Genomic DNA, 27,128 nt, shown 5'->3' with positions numbered 1-27,128 from the left:
AGCCAATCAGAGAGTAGGGCCGAGGCGGAGGGCGGACCCCTCTGGGCGGATAGAGGAAGTGGGGGCAGAACTGGGACCGCCCGGGGAGACATATTATTTTATTAATGTACAGTGAGGGGACCCGGCACGCCCGGCACACCCCGACCGTACACTGAATTATGGATATCCGATCCGTCCGGGGAAAGCTGTTAGTCACCCGATAAACACTGCGCATGCTCCATAGACTCGCCCACTTACTGATGTCACGCGTGCGCAGTAGAACAGTCCTGATCTTGGCCAGGGCATGCGCAGTGTGATTACATAAGATCTCGCGATGTTGGTGAAGACAGAAACCCGGAAGTGAGTGTGGTTGTCTCTGAGGGGCTGCGGAGGAGAGGTGTGTATGGGAACCGGGGGGAGGGTTACCGAGACTGACAGCCAATCAGATTCTGACTTCAGCTTCTTCATTGAAGCTTGGACAGTAAACCTGGAAGCTGATTGGTTCCTCTGCAGAGCTGCACCAGATTCAGTCCAGAACCCCCAATGTGTCCCTGCGCCTCACCATCCCGTGCTGACCCAGCTGCCTTCCCACTACAGGAGGGGGTCACACCACACCAGGGGGCACCATAGTCTGGTCACAGGACTCCATAGTCTGGTCACATGACACCATAGTCTGGTCACAGGACTCCATAGTCTGGTCACATGACTCGGGGCACCATAGTCTGGTCACAGGACTCCATAGTCTGGTCACATGACACCATAGTCTGGTCACAGGACTCCATAGTCTGGTCACATGACTCGGGGCACCATAGTCTGGTCACAGGACTCCATAGTCTGGTCACATGACTCGGGACACCATAGTCTGGTCACAGGACTCCATAGTCTGGTCACATGACACTATAGTCTGGTCACATGACTCGGGGCACCATAGTCTGGTCACAGGACTCCATAGTCTGGTCACATGACTCTGGGCACCATAGTCTGGTCACATGACTCTGGGCACCATAGTCTGGTCACAGGACTCCATAGTCTGGTCACATGACTCTGGGCACCATAGTCTGGTCACAGGACTCCATAGTCTGGTCACAGGACTCCATAGTCTGGTCACATGACTCGGGACACCATAGTCTGGTCACAGGACACCATAGTCTGGTCACATGACTCGGGACACCATAGTCTGGTCACATGACTCGGGACACCATAGTCTGGTCACAGGACACCATAGTCTGGTCACATGACTCGGGACACCATAGTCTGGTCACAGGACACCATAGTCTGGTCACAGGACTCGGGGCACCATAGTCTGGTCACATGACACCATAGTCTGGTCACATGACTCGGGGCACCATAGTCTGGTCACATGACACCATAGTCTGGTCACATGACTCGGGGCACCATAGTCTGGTCACATGACACCATAGTCTGGTCACATGACTCGGGGCACCATAGTCTGGTCACATGACACTGTAGTCTGGTCACAGGGCTCGGGGCACCATAGTCTGGTCACATGACACCATAGTCTGGTCACAGGACTCGGGGCACCATAGTCTGGTCACATGACACCATAGTCTGGTCACAGAACTCGGGGCACCATAGTCTGATCACAGGACACCATAGTCTGGTCACATGACACCATAGTCTGGTCACAGGACTCGGGCACCATAGTCTGGTCACAGGACACCATAGTCTGGTCACATGACTCGGGGCACCATAGTCTGGTCACATGACTCGGGGCACCATAGTCTGGTCACATGACACCATAGTCTGGTCACATGACACCATAGTCTGGTCACATGACACCATAGTCTGGTCACATGACACCATAGTCTGGTCACATGACTCGGGGCACCATAGTCTGGTCACATGACACTGTAGTCTGGTCACAGGGCTCGGGGCACCATAGTCTGGTCACAGAACTCGGGGCACCATAGTCTGGTCACAGGACACCATAGTCTGGTCACAGGACTCGGGGCACCATAGTCTGGTCACAGGACACCATAGTCTGGTCACATGACACCATAGTCTGGTCACAGGACTCGGGCACCATAGTCTGGTGACAGGACACCATAGTCTGGTCACATGACACCATAGTCTGGTCACAGGACACCATAGTCTGGTCACATGACACCATAGTCTGGTCACGGGACTCGGGCACCATAGTCTGGTCGGTGGGGGAGGAGGGATATCGGGTGGTGTGGACAGTCGGGTGACAGGTATGATGTATGAAGAGCGATCTGTGTCCCCCTCACCATGTCTTCTTCTATAATGTGCAGGAGATCCTCCCGGAGGTGACAGTCATGTGACGGTGTTGGGTGTGGACGCTGGGTGTGCCGGGACGCTGGGTGTGCCGGGACGCTGGGTGTGCCGGGACGCTGGGTGTGCCGGGACGCTGGGTGTGCCGGGACGCTGGGTGTGCCGGGACGCTGGGTGTGCCGGGACGCCGCCTGTGGATGGGTACGTCCCCTCGTACTGTGTGATCTGTGTCTGAGGTCCGTGAGTAGATGAAGATCGTTCTTCTGCTGTTCGGTGCCATGGACTTCTTCATGGTCACCGTCTTCTATAATGTTCGATGCCATGGACTTCTTCATGGTCACCGCCTTCTATAATGTTCGGTGCCATGGACTTCTTCATGGTCACCGTCTTCTATAATGTTCGGTGCCATGGACTTCTTCATGGTCACCGCCTTCTATAATGTTCGGTGCCATGGACTTCTTCATGGTCACCGCCTTCTATAATGTTCGGTGCCATGGACTTCTTCATGGTCACCGCCTTCTATAATGTTCGGTGCCATGGACTTCTTCATGGTCACCGCCTTCTATAATGTTCGGTGCCATGGACTTCTTCATGGTCACCGCCTTCTATAATGTTCGGTGCCATGGACTTCTTCATGGTCACCGCCTTCTATAATGTTCGGTGCCATGGACTTCTTCATGGTCACCGCCTTCTATAATGTTCGGTGCCATGGACTTCTTCATGGTCACCGCCTTCTATGATGTTCGATGCCATGGACTTCTTCATGGTCACTGCCTTCTATAATGTATGATGCCATGGACTTCTTCATGGTCACTGCCTTCTATAATGTATGATGCCATGGACTTCTTCATGGTCACCGCCTTCTATAATGTTCGGTGCCATGGACTTCTTCATGGTCACTGCCTTCTATAATGTATGATGCCATGGACTTCTTCATGGTCACCGCCTTCTATAATATTTGGTGCCATGGACTTCTTCATGGTCACCGCCTTCTATAATGTTCGGTGCCATGGACTTCTTCATGGTCACCGTCTTCTATAATGTTCGGTGCCATGGACTTCTTCATGGTCACCGCCTTCTATAATGTTCGGTGCCATGGACTTCTTCATGGTCACCGCCTTCTATAATGTTCGGTGCCATGGACTTCTTCATGGTCACCGCCTTCTATAATGTTCGGTGCCATGGACTTCTTCATGGTCACCGCCTTCTATAATGTTCGGTGCCATGGACTTCTTCATGGTCACCGCCTTCTATAATGTTCGGTGCCATGGACTTCTTCATGGTCACCGCCTTCTATAATGTTCGGTGCCATGGACTTCTTCATGGTCACCGCCTTCTATAATGTTCGGTGCCATGGACTTCTTCATGGTCACCGCCTTCTATGATGTTCGATGCCATGGACTTCTTCATGGTCACTGCCTTCTATAATGTATGATGCCATGGACTTCTTCATGGTCACTGCCTTCTATAATGTATGATGCCATGGACTTCTTCATGGTCACCGCCTTCTATAATATTTGGTGCCATGGACTTCTTCATGGTCACTGCCTTCTATAATATTTGGTGCCATGGACTTCTTCATGGTCACCATCTTCTTCTATAATGTTCGGTGCCATGGACTTCTTCATGGTCACCGCCTTCTATAATGTTCGATGCCATGGACTTCTTCATGGTCACTGCCTTCTATAATGTTCGGTGCCATGGACTTCTTCATGGTCATCGCCTTCTATAATGTTCGGTGCCATGGACTTCTTCATGGTCACTGCCTTCTATAATGTTCGATGCCATGGACTTCTTCATGGTCACTGCCTTCTATAATGTTCGGTGCCATGGACTTCTTCATGGTCACCGCCTTCTATAATGTTCGATGCCATGGACTTCTTCATGGTCACCGCCTTCTATAATGTTCGGTGCCATGGACTTCTTCATGGTCACTGCCTTCTATAATGTATGATGCCATGGACTTCTTCATGGTCACTGCCTTCTATAATGTTCGGTGCCATGGACTTCTTCATGGTCACTCTTTCTATAATGTACGGTGCCATGGACTTCTTCATGGTCACTGCCTTCTATAATGTTCGGTGCCATGGACTTCTTCATGGTCACTGCCTTCTATAATGTTCGGTGCCATGGACTTCTTCATGGTCACTGCCTTCTATAATGTATGATGCCATGGACTTCTTCATGGTCACTGCCTTCTATAATGTTCGATGCCATGGACTTCTTCATGGTCACTGCCTTCTATAATGTTCGGTTCAATGGACTTCTTCATGGTCACCGCCTTCTATGATGTTCGGTGCCATGGACTTCTTCATGGTCACCGCCTTCTATAATGTTCGATGCCATGGACTTCTTCATGGTCACTGCCTTCTATAATGTTCGATGCCATGGACTTCTTCATGGTCACCGCCTTCTATAATGTTCGGTGCCATGGACTTCTTCATAGTCACTGCCTTCTATAATGTTCGATGCCATGGACTTCTTCATGGTCACTGCCTTCTATAATGTTCGGTGCCATGGACTTCTTCATGGTCACTGCCTTCTATAATGTATGATGCCATGGACTTCTTCATGGTCACTGCCTTCTATAATGTTCGGTGCCATGGACTTCTTCATGGTCACCGCCTTCTATGATGTTCGGTGCCATGGACTTCTTCATGGTCACCGCCTTCTATAATGTTCGATGCCATGGACTTCTTCATGGTCACTGCCTTCTATAATGTTCGATGCCATGGACTTCTTCATGGTCACTCTTTCTATAATGTATGGTGCCATGGACTTCTTCATGGTCACCGCCTTCTATAATGTTCGGTGCCATGGACTTCTTCATGGTCACCATCTTCTTCTATAATGTTCGGTGCCATGAACTTCTTCATGGTCACTCTTTCTATAATGTATGGTGCCATGGACTTCTTCATGGTCACCGCCTTCTATAATGTTCGATGCCATGGACTTCTTCATGGTCACCATCTTCTTCTATAATGTTCGGTGCCATGGACTTCTTCATGGTCACCGCCTTCTATAATGTTCGATGCCATGGACTTCTTCATGGTCACCATCTTCTTCTATAATGTTCGGTGCCATGGACTTCTTCATTGTCACCACCTTCTATAATGTTCGATGCCATGGACTTCTTCATGGTCACCGCCTTCTGATGTTCGGTGCCATGGACTTCTTCATGGTCACCTTCTATAATGTTCGATGCCATGGACTTCTTCATTGTCACCACCTTCTATAATGTTCGATGCCATGGACTTCTTCATGGTCACCTTCTATAATGTTCGGTGCCATGGACTTCTTCATGGTCACCACCTTCTATAATGTTCGATGCCATGGACTTCTTCATGGTCACTGCCTTCTATAATGTTCGATGCCATGGACTTCTTCATGGTCACCTTCTATAATGTTCGGTGCCATGGACTTCTTCATGGTCACCGCCTTCTATAATGTTCGGTGCCATGGACTTCTTCATGGTCACCATCTTCTTCTATAATGTTCGGTGCCATGAACTTCTTCATGGTCACTCTTTCTATAATGTATGGTGCCATGGACTTCTTCATGGTCACCGCCTTCTATAATGTTCGATGCCATGGACTTCTTCATGGTCACCATCTTCTTCTATAATGTTTGGTGCCATGGACTTCTTCATGGTCACTGCCTTCTATAATGTTCGATGCCATGGACTTCTTCATGGTCACCGCCTTCTATAATGTTCGATGCCATGGACTTCTTCATGGTCACCACCTTCTATAATGTTCGGTGCCATGGACTTCTTCATGGTCACCGCCTTCTATAATGTTCGATGCCATGGACTTCTTCATGGTCACCATCTTCTTCTATAATGTTCGGTGCCATGGACTTCTTCATGGTCACCGCCTTCTATAATGTTCGATGCCATGGACTTCTTCATGGTCACCATCTTCTTCTATAATGTTCGATGCCATGGACTTCTTCATTGTCACCACCTTCTATAATGTTCGATGCCATGGACTTCTTCATGGTCACCGCCTTCTGATGTTCGGTGCCATGGACTTCTTCATGGTCACCTTCTATAATGTTCGATGCCATGGACTTCTTCATGGTCACCTTCTATAATGTTCGGTGCCATGGACTTCTTCATGGTCACTGCCTTCTATAATGTATGATGCCATGGACTTCTTCATTGTCACCACCTTCTATAATGTATGATGCCATGGACTTCTTCATGGTCACCTTCTATAATGTTCGATGCCATGGACTTCTTCATGGTCACCTTCTATAATGTTCGGTGCCATGGACTTCTTCATGGTCACTGCCTTCTATAATGTTCGGTGCCATGGACTTCTTCATGGTCACTGCCTTCTGATGTTCGGTGCCATGGACTTCTTCATGGTCACCTTCTATAATGTTCGGTGCCATGGACTTCTTCATGGTCACTGCCTTCTATAATGTATGATGCCATGGACTTCTTCATGGTCACCTTCTATAATGTTCGGTGCCATGGACTTCTTCATGGTCACCTTCTATAATGTTCGGTGCCATGGACTTCTTCATGGTCACCTTCTATAATGTTCGGTGCCATGGACTTCTTCATGGTCACCTTCTATAATGTTCGGTGCCATGGACTTCTTCATGGTCACCGCCCCATATTCCGGTGGGATGGAGATCCGGCACAGACGCGGGAATCCCAATCACAGGGACTTCTTCCATAAATCCGAATGACACCCGGCTGTAAATCCCGATATTCATTTCCCCTCATAGACGACCATTGTAACCACCTGGCAGCCAATCGCCTGCCTTGTACAGATTCCAGTCGTCACTTTCCCGCTGACAGAAAAGTCCAAGAGGAAGAAAAGAGCCGGAACTCCAGAGGTTGTGTTGTGAATGGAGGAATTGTCGCCTACAATGATGATTGTACGAAGAAACAAAGTAACGCCCTTTAGTCACCCTACAACTAGAACAGCTGGGCTTCACAATGGCTGCTGACCACACCCTCAAAACATGGCTGCCCATCACTGGGTGGAGTCGGTCTTCCCCAAAATGGCGCCTAGCTGTGCCGGAAGGTGTCCTGGCTGACATGTCGGGTGATGATGGGTGTGATGATCCCTTTCTGTCTACCTCGCCATATATTCAGTGAAGACAATGCCACGCCTACACTCCGCCCAGAGGGTGGGACCTGATTTCTCATTGGTAGTCCAGCTTATTGCTTTGTGTGATCAATAAGTGACCTGCCCATCAGATGGCACCCTGGGACTGTCATGTCCATCCTCGGGTCATCAGGGACATCAATTGTATCCACTCCTCCTATAGGAGACGAATGTCTATCATCCATGTGGATGGGACTGTGAGGTCTGACTTGGAGCCAGAACACGTCTGTCTTTGGGGCCAGAACACGTCTGTCTTTGGGGCCAGAACACGTCTGTCTTTGGGACCGCAGCACGTCTGTCTTTGGGGCCAGAACACGTCTATCTTTGGGGCCAGAACACGTCTGTCTTTGGGACCGCAACACGCATGTCTTTGGAGCCAGAACACGTCTATCTTTGGGGCCAGAACACGTCTATCTTTGGGGCAAGAACACGTCTGTCTTTGGGACCGCAGCACGTCTGTCTTTGGGACCAGAACACGTCTGTCTTTGGGACCGCAGCACGTCTGTCTTTGGGGCCAGAACACGTCTGTCTTTGGGACCGCAGCACGTCTGTCTTTGGGGCCAGAACACGTCTGTCTTTGGGGCCAGAACACATCTGTCTTTGGGGGTTGGGTGATTTCTGATTTGTCGGTTTAATCTTCAGGTGGAGAAGCATGTTAGACGTGAACTTGTAACTGCGAAGAGGTGGCCCCCCAGACCTGGAGATTCAAATATTCGATCATTCATGACACACCGAAGAACTTCCAGATTTTATCCAATGTCTCTCAACCTTTGTTTAGTTGAGGCATCAAAGTTACGGACAGTCTCGGGGCATCAAAGTTACAGACAGTCCCGAGGCATCAAAGTTACGGACAGTCTCGGGGCATCAAAGTTACGGACAGTCTCGGGGCATCAAAGTTACGGACAGTCTCGGGGCATCAAAGTTACGGACAGTCTCGGGGCATCAAAGTTACGGACAGTCCCGAGGCATCAAAGTTACGGACAGTCTCGGGGCATCAAAGTTACGGACAGTCTCGGGGCATCAAAGTTACGGACAGTCTCGAGGCATCAAAGTTACGGACAGTCCCGAGGCATCAAAGTTATGGACAGTCCCGAGGCATCAAAGTTACGGACAGTCTCGGGGCATCAAAGTTACGGACAGTCTCGGGGCATCAAAGTTACGGACAGTCTCGGGGCATCAAAGTTACGGACAGTCTCGGGGCATCAAAGTTACGGACAGTCTCGGGGCATCAAAGTTACGGACAGTCTCGGGGCATCAAAGTTACGGACAGTCTCGGGGCATCAAAGTTACGGACAGTCTCGGGGCATCAAAGTTACGGACAGTCTCGGGGCGCCCTGTAAAGTTACGGACAGTCTCGGGGCGCCCTGTAAAGTTACGGACAGTCTCGGGGCGCCCTGTAAAGTTACGGACAGTCTCGGGGCGCCCTGTAAAGTTACGGACAGTCTCGGGGCGCCCTGTAAAGTTACGGACAGTCTCGGGGCGCCCTGTAAAGTTACAGACAGTCTCGGGGCGCCCTGTAAAGTTACGGACAGTCCCGGGGCGCCCTGTAAAGTTACGGACAGTCCCGGGGCGCCCTGTAAAGTTACGGACAGTCTCGGGGCGCCCTGTAAAGTTACGGACAGTCCCGGGGCGCCCTGTAAAGTTACGGACAGTCCCGGGGCGCCCTGTAAAGTTACGGACAGTCTCAGGGCGCCCTGTAAGGTTATGGACAGTCTCGGGGCGCCCTGTAAAGTTACGGACAGTCCCGGGGCGCTCCATTCTAAAATGTAAAAATACTATTCTACCAGTTTATATAACCCCGCTAACACCCACACATGTAGGGCCCCCAACATTGGAGGGCATTTATTCTTCCAAAGCAGACACACTTTTGCACACTGGTACCGACTAGTATTCCATTGTTTCTCTTCTCCCTCAGCTTTTCTCCATCACTCAGCTAATGTGACCCCGATCATGATGGAGAGGGGCGAGGGAGGGTCAAACTAGGATGCTGTGCTGGCAACTGACATCCTTCTTCTCAACTGATGTCATTGGTTGTCAGGACGCCGGGATCTAGAAGGTCAAAATGGTGAAAGCTGAAAGTCAGGCGTGTTCCACCCGCTGGCTTGTATACAAGTTTTGGGCAACTTTTAGACATTTTGCCGAGGCACCCCTGAAGAAACCTCGAGGCACCCCTGAAGAATCCTCGAGGCACCCCTGAAGAATCCTCGAGGCACCCCTGAAGAATCCTCGAGGCACCCCTGAAGAATCCTCGAGGCACCCCTGAAGAAACCTCGAGGCACCCCTGAAGAAACCTCGAGGCACCCCTGAAGAATCCTCGAGGCACCCCTGAAGAAACCTCGAGGCACCCCTGAAGAAACCTCGAGGCACCCCTGAAGAAACCTCAAGGCACCCCTGAAGAATCCTCGAGGCACCCCTGAAGAATCCTCGAGGCACCCCTGAAGAATCCTCGAGGCACCCCTGAAGAAACCTCGAGGCACCCCTGAAGAATCCTGGAGGCACCCCTGAAGAATCCTGGAGGCACCCCTGAAGAATCCTGGAGGCACCCCTGAAGAATCCTCGAGGTACCCCTGAAGAAACCTCGAGGCACCCCTGAAGAATCCTCGAGGCACCCTGGTTGAAAAAGGCGGCTTTAAACCACCATTTGGGTATGGCTCCGTTCTAACACACACATATATTGGTAACCATAGTGATTACTGATACACAACCTGTAGTAATAGTAGGAATCCCTTTTCTGGCAATCAGATATTTTGTAAGGATGAATCCTTTTTGTATTTGATCAGCACATGTACATTGCAACATTGTTTCATCATGTAAAGTGCAGTTATTGTACCTGTACCCTACATTAGTGACCAGTCCTGTGTGGGGGATATGATCTCCTGCACAGATATATATATACGACTTGCAGTGTGGAGTCCATGGAACCATCGTCTGTTCTATGAATAGTCTGAGCTGTAGAAACTCGGCAAGCAGTTCATTTGTTAGTGGGGTCTCGTATATCTTCCCAGCCTTGGGACAATGGGGGCCCGCAGGTCACAGGCTTGTTATTTGCTTTGACCACAATGTCACAACGCATGGACCTCCCTACACAAGAAGTCCTTTGTCGTCTAGCTGGTCCAATAACATTTGTTAGTTTGTAAATCGAGACCTTCGGAGCAACACGAAGAACCTTCTCCTGGTCTTCAGGTGTTTGTGGATAAACTCACCCCATCATGAGGAGGATTTGTTTTGTACGCAAGCTTGCTGGTCTAACACCCCCGGCAGTTTCTGTCCCTCGGACTCCTGAAGTGTGAATAAGACCCTTGTCTCTGGGCCTATGTACAACTTTCCTATAGTCCTCATGATTTACTTCCTACATCAAAATTAGAAATGATAAAATATAATTTTCCTATTCCAGAGAAATTAACAAGATCTAAATCTACTCCATCCGACACCACCCTCTCCACAGGTCCTCATCCATCTACTCCATCCGACACCACCCTCCCCACAGGTCCTCATCCATCTACTCATCCGACACCACCCTCCCCACAGGTCCTCATCCATCTACTCATCCGACACCACCCTCCCCACAGGTCCTCATCCATCTACTCATCCGACACCACCCTCCCCACAGGTCCTCATCCATCTACTCATCCGACACCACCCTCCCCACAGGTCCTCATCCATCTACTCATCCGACACCACCCTCTCCACAGGTCCTCATCCATCTACTCATCCGACACCACCCTCCCCACAGGTCCTCATCCATCTACTCATCCGACACCACCCTCCCCACAGGTCCTCATCCATCTACTCCATCCGACACCACCCTCCCCACAGGTCCTCAGCCATCTACTCATCCGACACCACCCTCCCCACAGGTCCTCATCCATCTGCTCATCCGACACCACCCTCCCCACAGCTCCTCATCCATCTACTCATCCGACACCACCCTCTCCACAGGTCCTCATCCATCTACTCATCCGACACCACCCTCTCCACAGGTCCTCATCCATCTACTCATCCGACACCACCCTCCCCACAGGTCCTCATCCATCTACTCATCCGACACCACCCTCCCCACAGGTCCTCATCCATCTACTCATCCGACACCACCCTCCCCACAGGTCCTCATCCATCTACTCATCCGACACCACCCTCCCCACAGGTCCTCATCCATCTGCTCATCCAACACCACCCTCCCCACAGCTCCTCATCCATCTACTCATCCGACACCACCCTCTCCACAGGTCCTCATCCATCTACTACTCCATCCGACACCACCCTCCCCACAGGTCCTCATCCATCTACTCATCTGACACCACCCTCCCCACAGGTCCTCATCCATCTGCTCATCCGACACCACCCTCCCCACAGGTCCTCATCCATCTGCTCATCCGACACCACCCTCCCCACAGCTCCTCATCCATCTACTCATCCGACACCACCCTCTCCACAGGTCCTCATCCATCTACTACTCCATCCGACACCACCCTCCCCACAGGTCCTCATCCATCTACTCATCCGACACCACCCTCCCCACAGGTCCTCATCCATCTACTCATCCGACACCACCCTCCCCACAGGTCCTCATCCATCTACTCATCCGACACCACCCTCTCCACAGGTCCTCATCCGTCTACTACTCCATCCGACACCACCCTCCCCACAGGTCCTCATCCATCTGCTCATCCGACACCACCCTCCCCACAGCTCCTCATCCATCTACTTATCCGACACCACCCTCTCCACAGGTCCTCATCCATCTACTCATCCGACACCACCCTCCCCACAGGTCCTCATCCATCTACTACTCCATCCGACACCACCCTCTCCACAGGTCCTCATCCATCTACTCATCCGACACCACCCTCCCCACAGGTCCTCATCCGTCTACTACTCCATCCGACACCACCCTCTCCACAGGTCCTCATCCGTCTACTTCTCCATCCGACACCACCCTCTCCACAGGTCCTCATCCATCTACTCATCCGACACCACCCTCCCCACAGGTCCTCATCCATCTACTCATCCGACACCACCCTCCCCACAGGTCCTCATCCATCTACTCATCCGACACCACCCTCCCCACAGTTCCTCATCCGTCTACTACTCCATCCGACACCACCCTCTCCACAGGTCCTCATCCGTCTACTACTCCATCCGACACCACCCTCTCCACAGGTCCTCATCCGTCTACTACTCCATCCGACACCACCCTCTCCACAGGTCCTCATCCGTCTACTACTCCATCTGACACCACCCTCTCCACAGGTCCTCATCCGTCTACTACTCCATCCGACACCACCCTCTCCACAGGTCCTCATCCGTCTACTACTCCATCCGACACCACTCTCTCCACAGGTCCTCATTCGTCTACTACTCCATCCACAGATCATCATCCATCTACTACTCCATCCGACACCACCCTCTCCACAGGTCCTCATCCGTCTACTACTCCATCCGACACCACTCTCTCCACAGGTCCTCATCCGTCTACTACTCCATCCGACACCACCCTCTCCACAGGTCCTCATCCGTCTACTACTCCATCCGACACCACCCTCTCCACAGGTCCTCATCCATCTACTACTCCATCCGACACCACCCTCTCCACAGGTCCTCATCCGTCTACTACTCCATCCGACACCACCCTCTCCACAGGTCCTCATCCATCTACTACTCCATCCGACACCACTCTCTCCACAGGTCCTCATTCGTCTACTACTCCATCCACAGATCATCATCCATCTACTACTCCATCCGACACCACCCTCTCCACAGGTCCTCATTTGTCTACTACTCCATCCAACACCACCCTCTCCACAGGTCCTCATCCGTCTACTACTTCATCCTCAGGTCCTGATCCATCTACTACTCCATCCGACACCACCCTCTCCACAGGTCCTCATTCGTCTACTCCTCCATTCACAGGTCCTCATCCATCCACAGGTCTTCATCCATCTGCTCCTCCAGCCACAGGTCCTCATCCATCTGCTCCTCCAGCCACAGGTCCTCATCCATCTGCTCCTCCAGCCATAGGTCCTCATCCATCTGCTCCTCCAGCCATAGGTCCTCATCCATTTGCTCCTCCATCCGATACCACCCTCTCCACAGGTCCTCATTCGTCTACTAGTCCATCCACAGGTCCTCATCCATCTGCTCCTCCATCCGACACCACCCTCTCTACAGGTCTCTACTCCTCCATCCGACACCACCCCCTCAACAGGTCTCTACTCCTCCATCCGACACCACCCTCTCTACAGGTCTCTACTCCTCCATCCGACACCACCCTCTCTACAGGTCTCTACTCCTCCATCCGACACCACCCTCTCTACAGGTCTCTACTCCTCCATCCGACACCACCCTCTCTACAGGTCTCTACTCCTCCATCCGACACCACCCTCTCCACAGGTCTCTACTCCTCCATCCGACACCACCCTCTCCACAGGTCTCTACTCCTCCATCCGACACCACCCTCTCTACAGGTCTCTACTCCTCCATCCGACACCACCCTCTCCACAGGTCTCTACTCCTCCATCCGACACCACCCTCTCCACATGTCCTCATCCATCTACTACTCCATCCAGCACCACCCTCTCCACAGGTCCTCCTCCATCTAATATGCCATCCTCAGGTCCTAATCCATCTACTTCTCCATCCGACACCACCCTCTCCACAGGTCCTCATCCATCCACAGGTCCTCATCCATCTACTCCTCCAGCCACAGGTCCTCATCCATCTACTCCATCTGACACCACCCTCTCCACAGGTCCTCATCCATCTAATACTCCATCCACAGGTCTTGTCTCAAAGCTTTAGGTGTATTTGAAGGCAGAGGAGAGAAATTACATTCCTTCTTTCTTAGAAATTGTGGGTGCAGTTGGTTGATGTTCTTTTATGTTCAGAGCCGTGCCTTGGCAGCTGTCTCACTCCTGCAGTAGAAGTGGTTTGTATTCTAGTCTCAGAATATTTCCTGCTGTCTTCTGTGGCAGTTGATGTCAGTCTGGGTTGTATAGTGTTGGGTGGCAGTTGATGGCGGTCTGGGTTGTATAGTGTTGGGTGGCAGTTGATGGCGGTCTGGGTTGTATAGTGTTGGGTGGCAGTTGATGGCGGTCTGGGTTGCATGTTGTCATTTATTGTATGTTTCATTGTCAGGTGTCACTCAGTCTGGATGGTGGAATGAATCGAGTGGTCAGTTCTGGCAGTACAAGTCCTCAGCGGAGGCGTCTGGTGTTGGGGATTCTCCTCCTCCTCCTGGTGGACATCATCTGGGTGGCTTCATCAGAACTGACCTCGGTGAGTGGATTGGAATTGGACAACTTATCTGGCCTATACCCGGCCACCATACCTGGCTGACCACCATACTCAGGTTATACTCCGCCTAAACCTGGCTACCATACCCGACCATCCACCGCACCCAGCCTATACCCAGGGTAAACCTGCTCACCACACCCAGCCTATACTCAGCCATCAACTACCCACCACACCTGGCCTGAACCTACCCACCACACCTGGCCTGAACCTACCCACCACACCTGGCCTGAACCTACCCACCACACCTGGCCTAAACCTACTCACCACACCTGGCCTAAACCTGCTCACCACACCCAGCCTATACTCAGCCATCAACTACCCACCACACCTGGCCTAAACCTGCTCACCACACCCAGCCTATACTCAGCCATCAACTACCCACCACACCTGGCCTGAACCTACCCACCACACCTGGCCTGAACCTACCCACCACACCTGGCCTGAACCTACCCACCACACCCAGCCTATACTCAGCCATCAACTACCCACCACACCTGGCCTGAACCTACCCACCACACCTGGCCTGAACCTACCCACCACGCCTGGCCTAAACCTACTCCCCACACCCAGCCTATATTCAGCCAGCTACTACCCACCACACCTGGCCTTTACCTGGCCTAAGCCTACCCACCACGCCTGGCCTAAGCCTACCCACCACGCCTGGCCTAAGCCTACCCACCACGCCTGGCCTTTACCTGGCCAGCCACCATACTCATGCTATACTCAACTACCCAGCATGCCTGGCCTATACCTGACCAGCCTCCATTCCCATCTTAACCTGGCTACTATACCCGACCAGCCACCTCACCCAGCCTATACCCGGGGTAAACCTGCCCACCATACTCCGCCTATACCTGGCCTAATCCTGCCCTCCACACATGGCCTGTACCTGGCAAGGGGTCCTGTTGGCTGGTCAGGGCAGGCTTTAGGTGAACCCTGTGTACACTGAGATGTTCTCACTCCTCTCTCTCTCTGTCTTTCAGTACATATTTCAGGAGTTCAATAAACCATTTTTCAGCACCTTTGCGAAGACCTCCATGTTTGTTTTGTATCTTCTCGGTTTTATTGTGTGGCGTCCATGGAGACAGCAATGTACGAAGCGTGTGAGGGGGAAACGCACAACATTGGTGAGTGTGATATGTATAGACTGGGACCCCTCCCCCCCGTCACTATGTACGAATACAGACCGCAGATGGAGGGATCATCGTGTACACCAGACTCGTAGTGTAAACTCAGAATAGACGGGGTGTATGATGTCTATAGACTGGGGGACCCCTCCCCCCGTCACTATGTACGAATACAGACCGCAGATGGAGGGACCATCGTGTACACCAGACTCATAGTGTAAACTCAGAATAGACGGGGTGTATGATGTCTATAGACTGGGGGACCCCTCCCCCCGTCACTATGTACAAATACAGACTGCAGATGGAGGGATCATCGTGTACACCAGACTCGTAGTGTAAACTCAGAATAGACGGGGTGTATGATGTCTATAGACTGGGGGACCCCTCCCCCCCGTCACTATGTACGAATACAGACTGCAGATGGAGGGACCATCGTGTACACCAGACTCCGTGTGAACTCAGAATAGACGGGGTGTATGATGTCTATAGACCCCCACCCCCATCACTATGTACGAATACAGACTGTAGAAGGCGATATTACAACATGCAATTTCTAGGTGGTACAATGATGTCCCGTAGGACCCTCAGGTGATGGCGTCCCTTAGGACCGACGGGCGATGGCGTCCCGTAGGACTGGCGGGCGATGGCGTCCCGTAGGGCGGGCGATGGCATCTCGTAGGGCGGGCGATGGCGTCCCGTAGGACCCTTGGGCGATGGCGTCTCGTAGGACCGGCGGGCGATGGCGTCCCGTAGGACCCTCGGGCGATGGCGTCCCGTAGGACCCTCGGGCGATGGCGTCCCGTAGGACCCTCGGGCGATGGCGTCCCGTAGGACCGGCGGTCGATGGCGTCCCGTAGGACCCTCGGGCGATGGCGTCTCGTAGGGTGGGTGATGGCGTCTCGTAGGACCCTCGGGCGATGGCGTCCCGTAGGACCGGCGGGCGATGGCGTGCCGTAGGACCCTCGGGCGATGGCGTCCTGTAGGACCCTCAGGCGATGGTGTCTCGTAGGGCGGGCGATGGCGTCCCGTAGGACCGGCGGGCGATGGCGTCTCGTAGGGCGGGCGATGGCCTCCCGTAGGACCGGCGGGCGATGGCGTCTCGTAGGGCGGGCGATGGCGTCCCGTAGGACCCTCGGGCGATGGCGTCCCGTAGGACCCTCGGGCGATGGCGTCCCGTAGGACCGGCGGGCGATAGCGTCCCGTAGGACCCTCGGGCGATGGCGTCCCGTAGGACCCTCGGGCGATGGCGTCCCGTAGGACCGGCGGTCGATGGCGTCCCGTAGGACCCTCGGGCGATGGCGTCTCGTAGGGCGGGTGATGGCGTCCCGTAGGACCCTCGGGCGATGGCGTCTCGTAGGGCGGGTGATGGCGTCTCGTAGGGCAGGCGATGGCGTCTCCTAGGGCGGGCGATGGCCTCCCGTAGGACCGGCGGGCGATGGCGTCTTGTAGGGCGGGCGATGGCCTCCCGTAGGACCGGCAGGCGATGGCGTCTCGTAGGGCGGGCGATGGCCTCCCGTAGGGCGGGCGATGGCGTCTCGTAGGGCGGGCGATGGCCTCCCGTAGGACCGGCAGGCGATGGCGTCTCGTAGGGCGGGCGATGGCCTCCCGTAGGGCGGGCGATGGCGTCTCGTAGGGCGGGCGATGGCCTCCCGTAGGGCGGGCGATGAGGTCACATAGAACCATCGGGTGATGATGTCATTTCTGTTATTTCCTCCTCAGTTTGCGGATGCTGAAAGCTATTTTGCTGTGTGTGCGTCGGAGAGCGCGGCGAGTCACACCCTGGTAAGTGCCACTTGTCTGTTCTCATTCGCAGGTTGTCACCAGAGGGCGCTCTGCTCCTCATACTGTATATTTGGGGGTCTCCTTATTCCCGCGCTCGCCCTCCTCTGTATGGGACAGCAAAGTATCTGATGACAATGACGCCCCATCTCTTCTGTTAGTGATCAGAGCGAAGAGCCGAGAGATCTGACCAACCCCGCCGTGTGTGTGGTGTCAGGTGTGCCGACCCTACGTCAGTCCGGGAGAGAGTCCCTGGAATCCTCACCCCTATAGACAGAACAGATATAGAGAGAGGCCACACCCCCTATAGACAGAACAGATATAGAGAGAGGCCACACCCCCTATAGACAGAACAGATATAGACAACATAAAAACAACATGTTGCGCTCCTTCTTTGAATATTAAATCAATACAAAGTTCCAATAAATATATAAAAAAATCAATATTAACAAACTTGTGAAAAACAGAAAATCAGGTGAAATCAAAATGTCATCCCGCGCTCAGCATACAGAAATATATAAAAATGAATCCGTCTTCAATGACAGAAATATATGTGACTTTTCCCAGTGATCGGTAATTCCAGGTGACTTCCTTAGTGAGTATAAGATGTGCGCTCCCCTCCAGGTTACCCTGTAACAGGCGGATGACGCTTTGTCCACTCAATGGGACTGATGTTTGTTGCACCATATGAAGAGTGGTGGGTCCCTCTCAGGCTGCTTCCCGTCTCCTATTCCTGCTGGGATCTCCCTCTTATCTCCTGCTTTCCTTTCCTTGGCAGGAGCCCTCAGTGGAGAGAAAACTGCCACAAATAGTGCTTTATTAAGGTACCAGTTGCACTCACATTTAAATAGTGTAAAAACCGCTTTTATATCACCAACAATACATCAGCAGCATGCCTTGTGTAGACCTGCTGTCCTCGAATGGCCAGTGACGTCGTAGCCCCTCCCCCTACGCGTTACACCGCTGGTCACGCGGCTTCATCAGGGGGTGGTGATCCTGTAATAGCAGTTGGCTCGCAAGTTACATCTTTGTTTTTATTAGAACATATATAGAGGCCACGCCCCCTATAGACAGAACATATAGAGAGAGGCCACGCCCCCTATAGACAGAACATATAGAGAGGCCACGCCCCCTATAGACTGACCATATGTAGAGGCCACGCCCCCTATAGACTGACCGTATGTAGAGGCCACGCCCCCTATAGACTGACCGTATGTAGAGGTTACGCCCCCTATAGACTGACCATATGTAGAGGCCACACACCCTATAGACAGAACCTGGATAGACCCAAACGTATCATTATATACATCCCATTATACATTGTATCATTATATACATCTCATTATACATTGTATCATTATATACATCCCATTATACATTGTATCATTATATACATTCTATTATACATTGTATCATTATATACATCCCATTATACATTGTATCATTATATACATTCTATTATACATTGTATCATTATATACATTCCATTATACATTGTATCATTATATACATTCCATTATACATTGTATCATTATATACATCCCATTATACATTGTATCATTATATACATCCCATTATACATTGTATCATTATATACATTCTATTATACATTGTATCATTATATACATTCTATTATACATTGTATCATTATATACATCCCATTATACATTGTATCGTTATATACATTCTATTATACATTGTATCATTATATACATCCCATTATACATTGTATCATTATATACATCCCATTATACATTGTATCATTATATACATTCCATTATACATTGTATCATTATATACATTCCATTATACATTGTATCATTATACATTATATTATACATTGTATCATTATATACATCCCGTTATACATTGTATCATTATATACATCCTGGTATACATTGTATCGATATATACATTCTATTATACATTGTATCGTTATATACATCCTATTATACATTGTATCGTTATATACAGTCTATTATACATTATATACATCCTATTATACATTGTATCATTATATACATCCTATTATACATTGTATCATTATATACATCCTATTATACATTGTATCATTATATACGTTCCATTATACATTGTATCATTATATACATCCCATTATACATTGTATCATTATATACATCCTATTATACATTGTATCATTATATACATTCTATTATACATTGTATCATTATACACATTCTATTATACATTGTATCATTATATACATCCTATTATACATTGTATCGTTCTATACATTCTATTATACATTGTATCGTTATATACATCCCATTATACATTGTATCGTTATATACATCCCATTATACATTGTATCGTTATATACATTCCATTATACATTGTATCGTTATATACATTCCATTATACATTGTATCGTTATATACATCCCATTATACATTGTATCGTTATATACATTCCATTATACATTGTATCGTTATATACATTCCATTATACATTGTATCGTTATATACATCCCATTATACATTGTATCGTTATATACATTATATTATACATTGTATCATTATATACATCCCATTATACATTGTATCGTTATATACATCCCATTATACATTGTATCGTTATATACATCCCATTATACATTGTATCGTTATATACATCCCATTATACATTGTATCGTTATATACATTCCATTATACATTGTATCGTTATATACATTCCATTATACATTGTATCGTTATATACATCCCATTATACATTGTATCATTATATACATCTCATTATACATTGTATCATTATATACATCTCATTATACATTGTATCATTATATACATTCTATTATACATTGTATCATTATATACATCCTATTCTACATTGTATCATTATATACATCCTATTCTACATTGTATCATTATATACATTCTATTATACATTGTATCATTATATACATCCCATTATACATTGTATCATTATATACATCCCATTATACATTGTATCATTATATACATTCTATTATACATTGTATCATTATATACATTCCATTATACATTGTATCATTATATACATCCTATTCTACATTGTATCATTATATACATCCTATTCTACATTGTATCATTATATACATCCTATTCTACATTGTATCATTATATACATTCTATTATACATTGTATCATTATATACATCCTATTCTACATTGTATCATTATATACATTCCATTATACATTGTATCATTATATACATTCTATTATACATTGTATCATTATATACATCCTATTCTACATTGTATCTCTCTAACTCCTACAATAGAGAGAAAATAAATGTTTGTAAAAAAATAATAATAAAGAAATATTAACAAATGCCCACATCAAGGGTTGATCTAGTTGAGTGCCAGGGTTAGTGTTTGGGTCAGGATCAGAGGTCAAGCTCAAAAGGTCAGGGTCAAAGGTCAGGATTTAAAAAAATAATAATTTGGTATCGGTGTCAATGTCAGTGTGTTTTTAGGTAAAAAAAGACAAAAACAAAATGTACACTATTGTTTCTGGGCTGTATTACAGGTACAAATAGCATACACATGTATGATATCGCTGCGATCGTCACGAGCTGGAGAATGTATTTTGGGTTGTTCTTTGGTAGGTTATGATAGTAACAAGAAACACACAGCTGAATAAAAAAAAAAAAATTTTTTTTTTTACTATTTTGGGCCAGTTTTCCTTTGATGTCACAGATCCAACCCACATGCACACGCCCACAGCAACTAGCTAACCGAGGTGCGGCCGTGACTTGGGGTAAGAGGGAATGAGGGGGACTTAATCTGAATATATATAAGACCGGCCATGATATACTTTCACAGCCCGCATTACCACTGGCCACCACTAGAGAGAGACTCCAATCCAGCTGGCTGACCACACACTGGCAGATACAAATCTTATATACAATCTGGTGCACTGATTAGGGTTGAGGAGCAACTTAGTAATCACACCCTTCTAGGATTCTTTCCAGCTATCCTCCAACTAGAACCCCGGTGTTATCACCCTTCCACTGTCCACACACCCCCTGTAAGGGACCGCCCGGCGGTACTACTAGCACTCCACTGAATAGGCGTCCCCAGCGCACGGAGTCTAAGTCCCAGGGTGCTTGTTCACCAGGGCCCCTGATGGTGGGGATGGACTTGGAGCTCCCTGAGACCAGGTCGTGACTACCGGGTGCGTCCGTCAGTGGTAGTAGTATGCGCAAGGGGCTCCCACGGGGAAGAGTCTGATGTGAGGAGGTCAGAAGACCCCACTGCACGGGATGGATGGATGGATGAGCAGGGTCAGACGGGCCGGGTCGGTAACAGAGAGGGCGGCAAGGTACAAGGCAGCGGGCATAGAATGGTCGGGTCACACGCCAGGTCAGCAACAGCAGGTCAAATCCAATAGGGGGCATTCAGGAGAGAGGTCAGGCAAAGCAAGGGTCAGAACAGGCGAAAACAGCAAGGTCAGGTTCAATCCGGGTCAATAACTTACAGGGTACAGGTTCACAGGATTCAGAATGCAGGAAAGACCAGAAGGCACTGAATGACAGCTCAGGGTCGTTTAAATATCCCGCCCTGCGCTGCCATTGGTGCCCAGCGGGCGGCCGCGGCTTCTACTGCGCATGCGCGAACTCGAACGCCGCGGCCGGCCCGGAACCAGTGCTCGAGTCCCTGCGCCGGGCGGCATACTGCGCCTGCGCCGGGACCAACGCGGCGGGGATCGAGGGGATCCCTGACATTGCCCCCCCCCTACGGGCAACCTCCGGATGCCCATCCGATCTCTCCACCACGGGTGATCGCGAAAGAACCTCCGGACAAGTCTGGGTGCATGGACATTATGGGCTGGTTCCCAAGAATTGTCCTCAGGACCATAGCCCTTCCATTTGATAAGGAATTGGGTCTGGCCTCCCCTCCTTCGACACTTCAGGATTGTTTCAACCTCAAATTCTTCTTCTCCTTCGACCGTTACCGCTTCCGGGGGTCTAGATTCCCGGTCAGGGAAGGCATCTGGGACCACAGGCTTCAGAAGGGACACATGAAAGACCGGGTGGATCTTGAGCGTGTCAGGGAGGGCGAGTTCATAGGCTACTTCGTTAACCATCCGTTTAATGCAGAAGGGGCCTATAAATTTGGGTCCCAATTTCTTCGATGGGCAAAGCATCTTTAGATTGGACGTCGCCAGCCAAACCTTCTCCCCAGGCCGCAATACCAGATCTCCTCTCCGTTTCCTGTTGAATGCTTTCCTGTAGTCTTCCTGGGCTCGACTGATGGCCACTTGAAGCTTCTCATTGTTCGCAGCGAAGAACGTTACCACATCTTGTGTTGCTGGTACTGGGCATTCCGACACCAAATCCGGGAGGAAGACTGGGTGAAAGCCATAGTTGGCGAAGAACGGGGACTGTCCTGTTGCTGAGTGGCGGGCGTTGTTATACGCAAATTCCGCTAAAGGAAGAAGTGGCAGCCAGTCATCTTGAGTAAACGAGGTATAGCATCTCAAATATTGCTCTAAGGTCTGATTGGTCCTTTCGGTTTGACCGTTAGTTTGAGGGTGGAACGCAGAAGAGAGAGATAATTTGATGTCCAGGGCTTTGCACAGTGCTCTCCAGAATCTGGACGTGAACTGGACCCCTCGGTCCGAGACAATGTCTTCGGGGACCCCATGCAACCTGACTACCTCACGAATGAAGACTCGCGCGGTCTCGGCCGCCGAGGGGGTCTTCTTCAACGGGATGAAGTGGGCCATCTTGGACAAGCGGTCCACGACTACCAGGATTGCCGTGTGGTCTCGGGATGGCGGAAGCTCGACTATAAAGTCTAGTGAGATCTTTTGCCAAGGCCGGTCAGGAATAGGTAAGGGTCGCAGCAGACCCCAAACCTTGTTTCTTGAGGGCTTGTTCTTCTGGCAGGTGACACAGGACCTGACATAGCCCTTACAATCTTTAGCCATGTCTGGCCACCAGAATGAGCGTCGGAGAAGTTCCAGGGTCTTTTCTGGGCCAAAGTGCCCCGCCATTGGGTGGTCGTGGCAATGCCCCAAGACCAGGGTTCGAGCTTCTTCCGGCACCACAATTCGATCTTCCCTCCATAGGAGTCCCCCCTTGTTCTGGAGTGGCCCTCCGCCTGGGGTAGAGAAGTTTGTGGATGCCTCCATTAGCCTGGAACGAAGGTCCGACTGAAGGACCAAGAAGTTACCCGAGGATAGGATGGTGTCAGGTACTGGGGTCTCCTTGGCGTCTTCGTACATCCGTGATAACGCATCCGGCTTAGTGTTCTTTGATCCCGGCCGGTACGTAATATGGAAGTTGAATCTTGAAAAGAATAGTGCCCATCTCGCCTGTCGCGGGCGTAGACGCTTGGCAGTTCTCAGATACTCTAAGTTCTTATGGTCAGTAAATATTAAGATGGGGTGCACCGCACCTTCCAGCAGGTACCTCCATTCCTCTAACGCCGTTTTGATCGCTAGTAGCTCACGGTCACCGATATCATAGTTCCTCTCCGCTGGGGTCAGTTTCCGTGAGAAGAACGCTACCGGGTGGAGCAGTTCCTTGGTGCCTTTTCGTTGGGAGAGGATGGAGCCTACCGCATTCTCCGATGCATCTACCTCCAAGATGTAGGGCAGAGCGGCGTCTGGGTGACCCAAAATGGGTGCCGAAGTGAACAGCTTCTTTAAGGCATCGAAAGCTTCCTGCGCTTCTGGTGTCCATCTGAATCGGGTTCCCAGCTTGGTTAGCTGAGTAATGAGGGAGACCAGACCCGAGAAGTTCTTGATGAACTTCCGGTAAAAATTTGCAAAGCCGATGAATCGCTGGACGCCTTTCCTGTCTGTGGGTTCAGGCCAATCCAGTATTGCAGCGACCTTCTGGGGATCCATCGCGACCCCCGCGGTGGAGATAATCAGGCCCAAGAAGGCAATGCTGGATTGTTCAAAACAACATTTTTCTGCCTTGGCGTACAACCCATGCTGCCGCAGCCGCCCCAATACTTTTGCTACATGTATTCTGTGTTCCCCCAGAGACGGGGAAAAAATCAGAATGTCGTCTAAATAAACGATCACAAAGACATCCAGAAAATCTCTAAAAATATCATTTACAAAATGTTGAAACGTGGCCGGAGCATTACACAACCCGAACGGCATGACCAGATATTCAAAATGACCGAAGCGGGTGCGGAAGGCCGTCTTCCACTCGTCCCCCTCCCTTATGCGAATCAAGTTGTACGCCCCCCTCAGATCCAGCTTGGTAAAAACTACTGCTGACTTTAAACTTTGGAACAGTTCAGGTACTAACGGTAGTGGGTAACGGTTTTTTTATCGTGACCCTGTTCAATTCCCTGTAATCGATACACGGCCTTAAGGTTTTGTCCTTCTTTTCAACAAAGAAGATTCCCGCCCCCGCCGGTGAAGTGGAGTGGCGGATGAACCCCTTCTGGAGGCTGTCCTCGATATATTCCTTTAGGGCCCCCAATTCGGGCTCTGAAAGGGGGAAGATTCGCCCAAAAGGAATTTCTGAGCCGGGTAACAGGTCAATGGGGCAGTCATAAGGGCGGTGGGGGGGTAGAGTATCAGCTCCCCGTTTGCTGAACACATCTAGAAACCCATGGTAGGCCGCAGGGATTACTTGTTTTAATTCAGCTTCCACCTCAGAGCACAGGAGGATTTGGGGGGTCCCCGGGCCCGAAGTGCGGCAGTATATCCGACAGTATGGGGAAGGGAACGTGATTACTCCGGTTTCCCAGTCAATCTGGGGGTTATGGGCCCGTAACCATGGGAGCCCCAGAATGACTGGGAAGAGGGGTGAAGCTATAGCATCCAGGCGGAGGAGTTCCTGGTGCTGGCCGGCAATGACAGTGGTGATGGAGGGGGTTTCCTGGTTCACTACCCCCGATTTTATTCGGGAACCGTCGGCCAAATAAATGTTGAACCCCTTTTGTTTCAATTGAAGGGGAATACCCTGCTGGTGAGCAAAATTAATATCCACGAAGCAGCTGCATGCCCCAGAGTCAATTATGGCCGATACTTCCACGGTCCTTTCTGGAAGCTGAAAGGAAAGGGGCACCACTAAGTATTGGGATGGACCAACATTGCCAAGGGATAAGGAAGAAGAGGTGCACTTACTCAGTTTCTGCGGGCAGGAACGCGCCATATGACCAGCTTCTCCACAATAGAGGCACAGGTTCTGGGATCGTCTGCGCAGATGTTCCTCTGGGGATAGTTTAGGCCGTGCCAGGCCGAGCTGCATGGGTTCGGGGTTGTCTCCAGGTGGCCGGTTTTGGATGACTGGCCTAGGTGTTTGACTGGGACCCTGAAATGATCCCCAGGGATTTCCATGACCCTGGCCGGACCTCTCAAACCTGCGTTCCCGCAGTCTACGGTCAATTTTAATGGTCAGTGCTATTAGGTCCTCTAAAGTCTCAGGTACCTCCACCCGGGCGAGCTCGTCTTTCAGGCCGTCTGATAGGCCAACACGGAACTGATGCCGGAGTGCGAACTCGTTCCAGCGAGTATCCCCCATCCACCGCCTAAATTCAGATGCGTACTCCTCCGCCGCTCGGCGGCCTTGCCGGAGTGTGTACAGAGTAGCTTCAGCAGAAGCTGCCCGCTGCGGGTCATCATAAAGGATGGCCATAGCATCAAAAAAACTGTCAACCGAACCAAGGTGAGGGTCATTTTTTCCCCGTAATCGATGGGCCCAGTCTTGGGGTTCACCCTGCAGGAGGGATATGACGAACCCCACCTTCACGGATTCAGTCACGAAGGTTCGGGGTTGTAGCTCAAAATAGAGGAGGCAGGACTCGCGGAATGCTCTGAACCGTGTGCGGTCCCCGTGGAAACGTTCTGGTAAGGGTACTCGGGGGTCGGCCGCCGGGAGTGGTGCGAGTGCCCCAGACACCAGCACAGGGGCTGCTACAGCTGGAGGTGCGGGGACCGCGGCCTGTGGGGCAGGAACGGATATAGTGCAGGCCTGGAATTGAGTTTCAATCTGCTGACATCTATCCTGCAGGGCCGATATGGCCTGTGTCAAATTGGATAGGTGCCTGCAGATCTCCTCCAGCGGCGAGGGACCTCCTCTAGACTCAGTCATGGCCTTCTGGTACTGTAAGGGACCGCCCGGCGGTACTACTAGCACTCCACTGAATAGGCGTCCCCAGCGCACGGAGTCTAAGTCCCAGGGTGCTTGTTCACCAGGGCCCCTGATGGTGGGGATGGACTTGGAGCTCCCTGAGACCAGGTCGTGACTACCGGGTGCGTCCGTCAGTGGTAGTAGTATGCGCAAGGGGCTCCCACGGGGAAGAGTCTGATGTGAGGAGGTCAGAAGACCCCACTGCACGGGATGGATGGATGGATGAGCAGGGTCAGACGGGCCGGGTCGGTAACAGAGAGGGCGGCAAGGTACAAGGCAGCGGGCATAGAATGGTCGGGTCACACGCCAGGTCAGCAACAGCAGGTCAAATCCAATAGGGGGCATTCAGGAGAGAGGTCAGGCAAAGCAAGGGTCAGAACAGGCGAAAACAGCAAGGTCAGGTTCAATCCGGGTCAATAACTTACAGGGTACAGGTTCACAGGATTCAGAATGCAGGAAAGACCAG

At 50.6% G+C, this 27,128-nt stretch overlaps 1 protein-coding gene across 7 annotated transcripts in view; it reads left to right on the top strand.

Annotated features, from left to right (window-relative positions):
• The first annotated feature begins 56 nt into the window (after positions 1-56).
• Positions 57-27,128, top strand: part of SLC35F5 (solute carrier family 35 member F5) — an 82,266-nt gene continuing 55,194 nt past the window's right edge. Inside the window, exons 1-5 of one of the 7 annotated variants that reach the window (XM_089664266.1) lie at positions 58-376; positions 2,253-2,433; positions 14,493-14,633; positions 15,635-15,778; positions 17,498-17,560. In XM_089664266.1, the coding sequence (XP_089520392.1) occupies positions 14,517-14,633; positions 15,635-15,778; positions 17,498-17,560 (324 nt within the window). In that variant the 5' untranslated portion in view covers positions 58-376; positions 2,253-2,433; positions 14,493-14,516. Of the gene's footprint in view, positions 377-2,252; positions 2,434-9,888; positions 10,004-14,492; positions 14,634-15,634; positions 15,779-17,497; positions 17,561-27,128 lie in introns of those variants that run through there. The other 6 variants (XM_089664269.1, XM_089664267.1, XM_089664265.1 and 3 more) reach the window with 6 other exon arrangements.

The sequence above is a fragment of the Staurois parvus genome, unplaced genomic scaffold, assembly GCF_062004578.1.
Source record: "Staurois parvus isolate SC_StPar_1 unplaced genomic scaffold, SC_StPar_1.0 ptg001876l, whole genome shotgun sequence".
NCBI lineage: Eukaryota > Metazoa > Chordata > Amphibia > Anura > Ranidae > Staurois > Staurois parvus.
The sequence above is the reverse complement of the archived record's forward strand: the minus strand, read 5'-3'. Positions and strand labels throughout refer to the sequence as shown.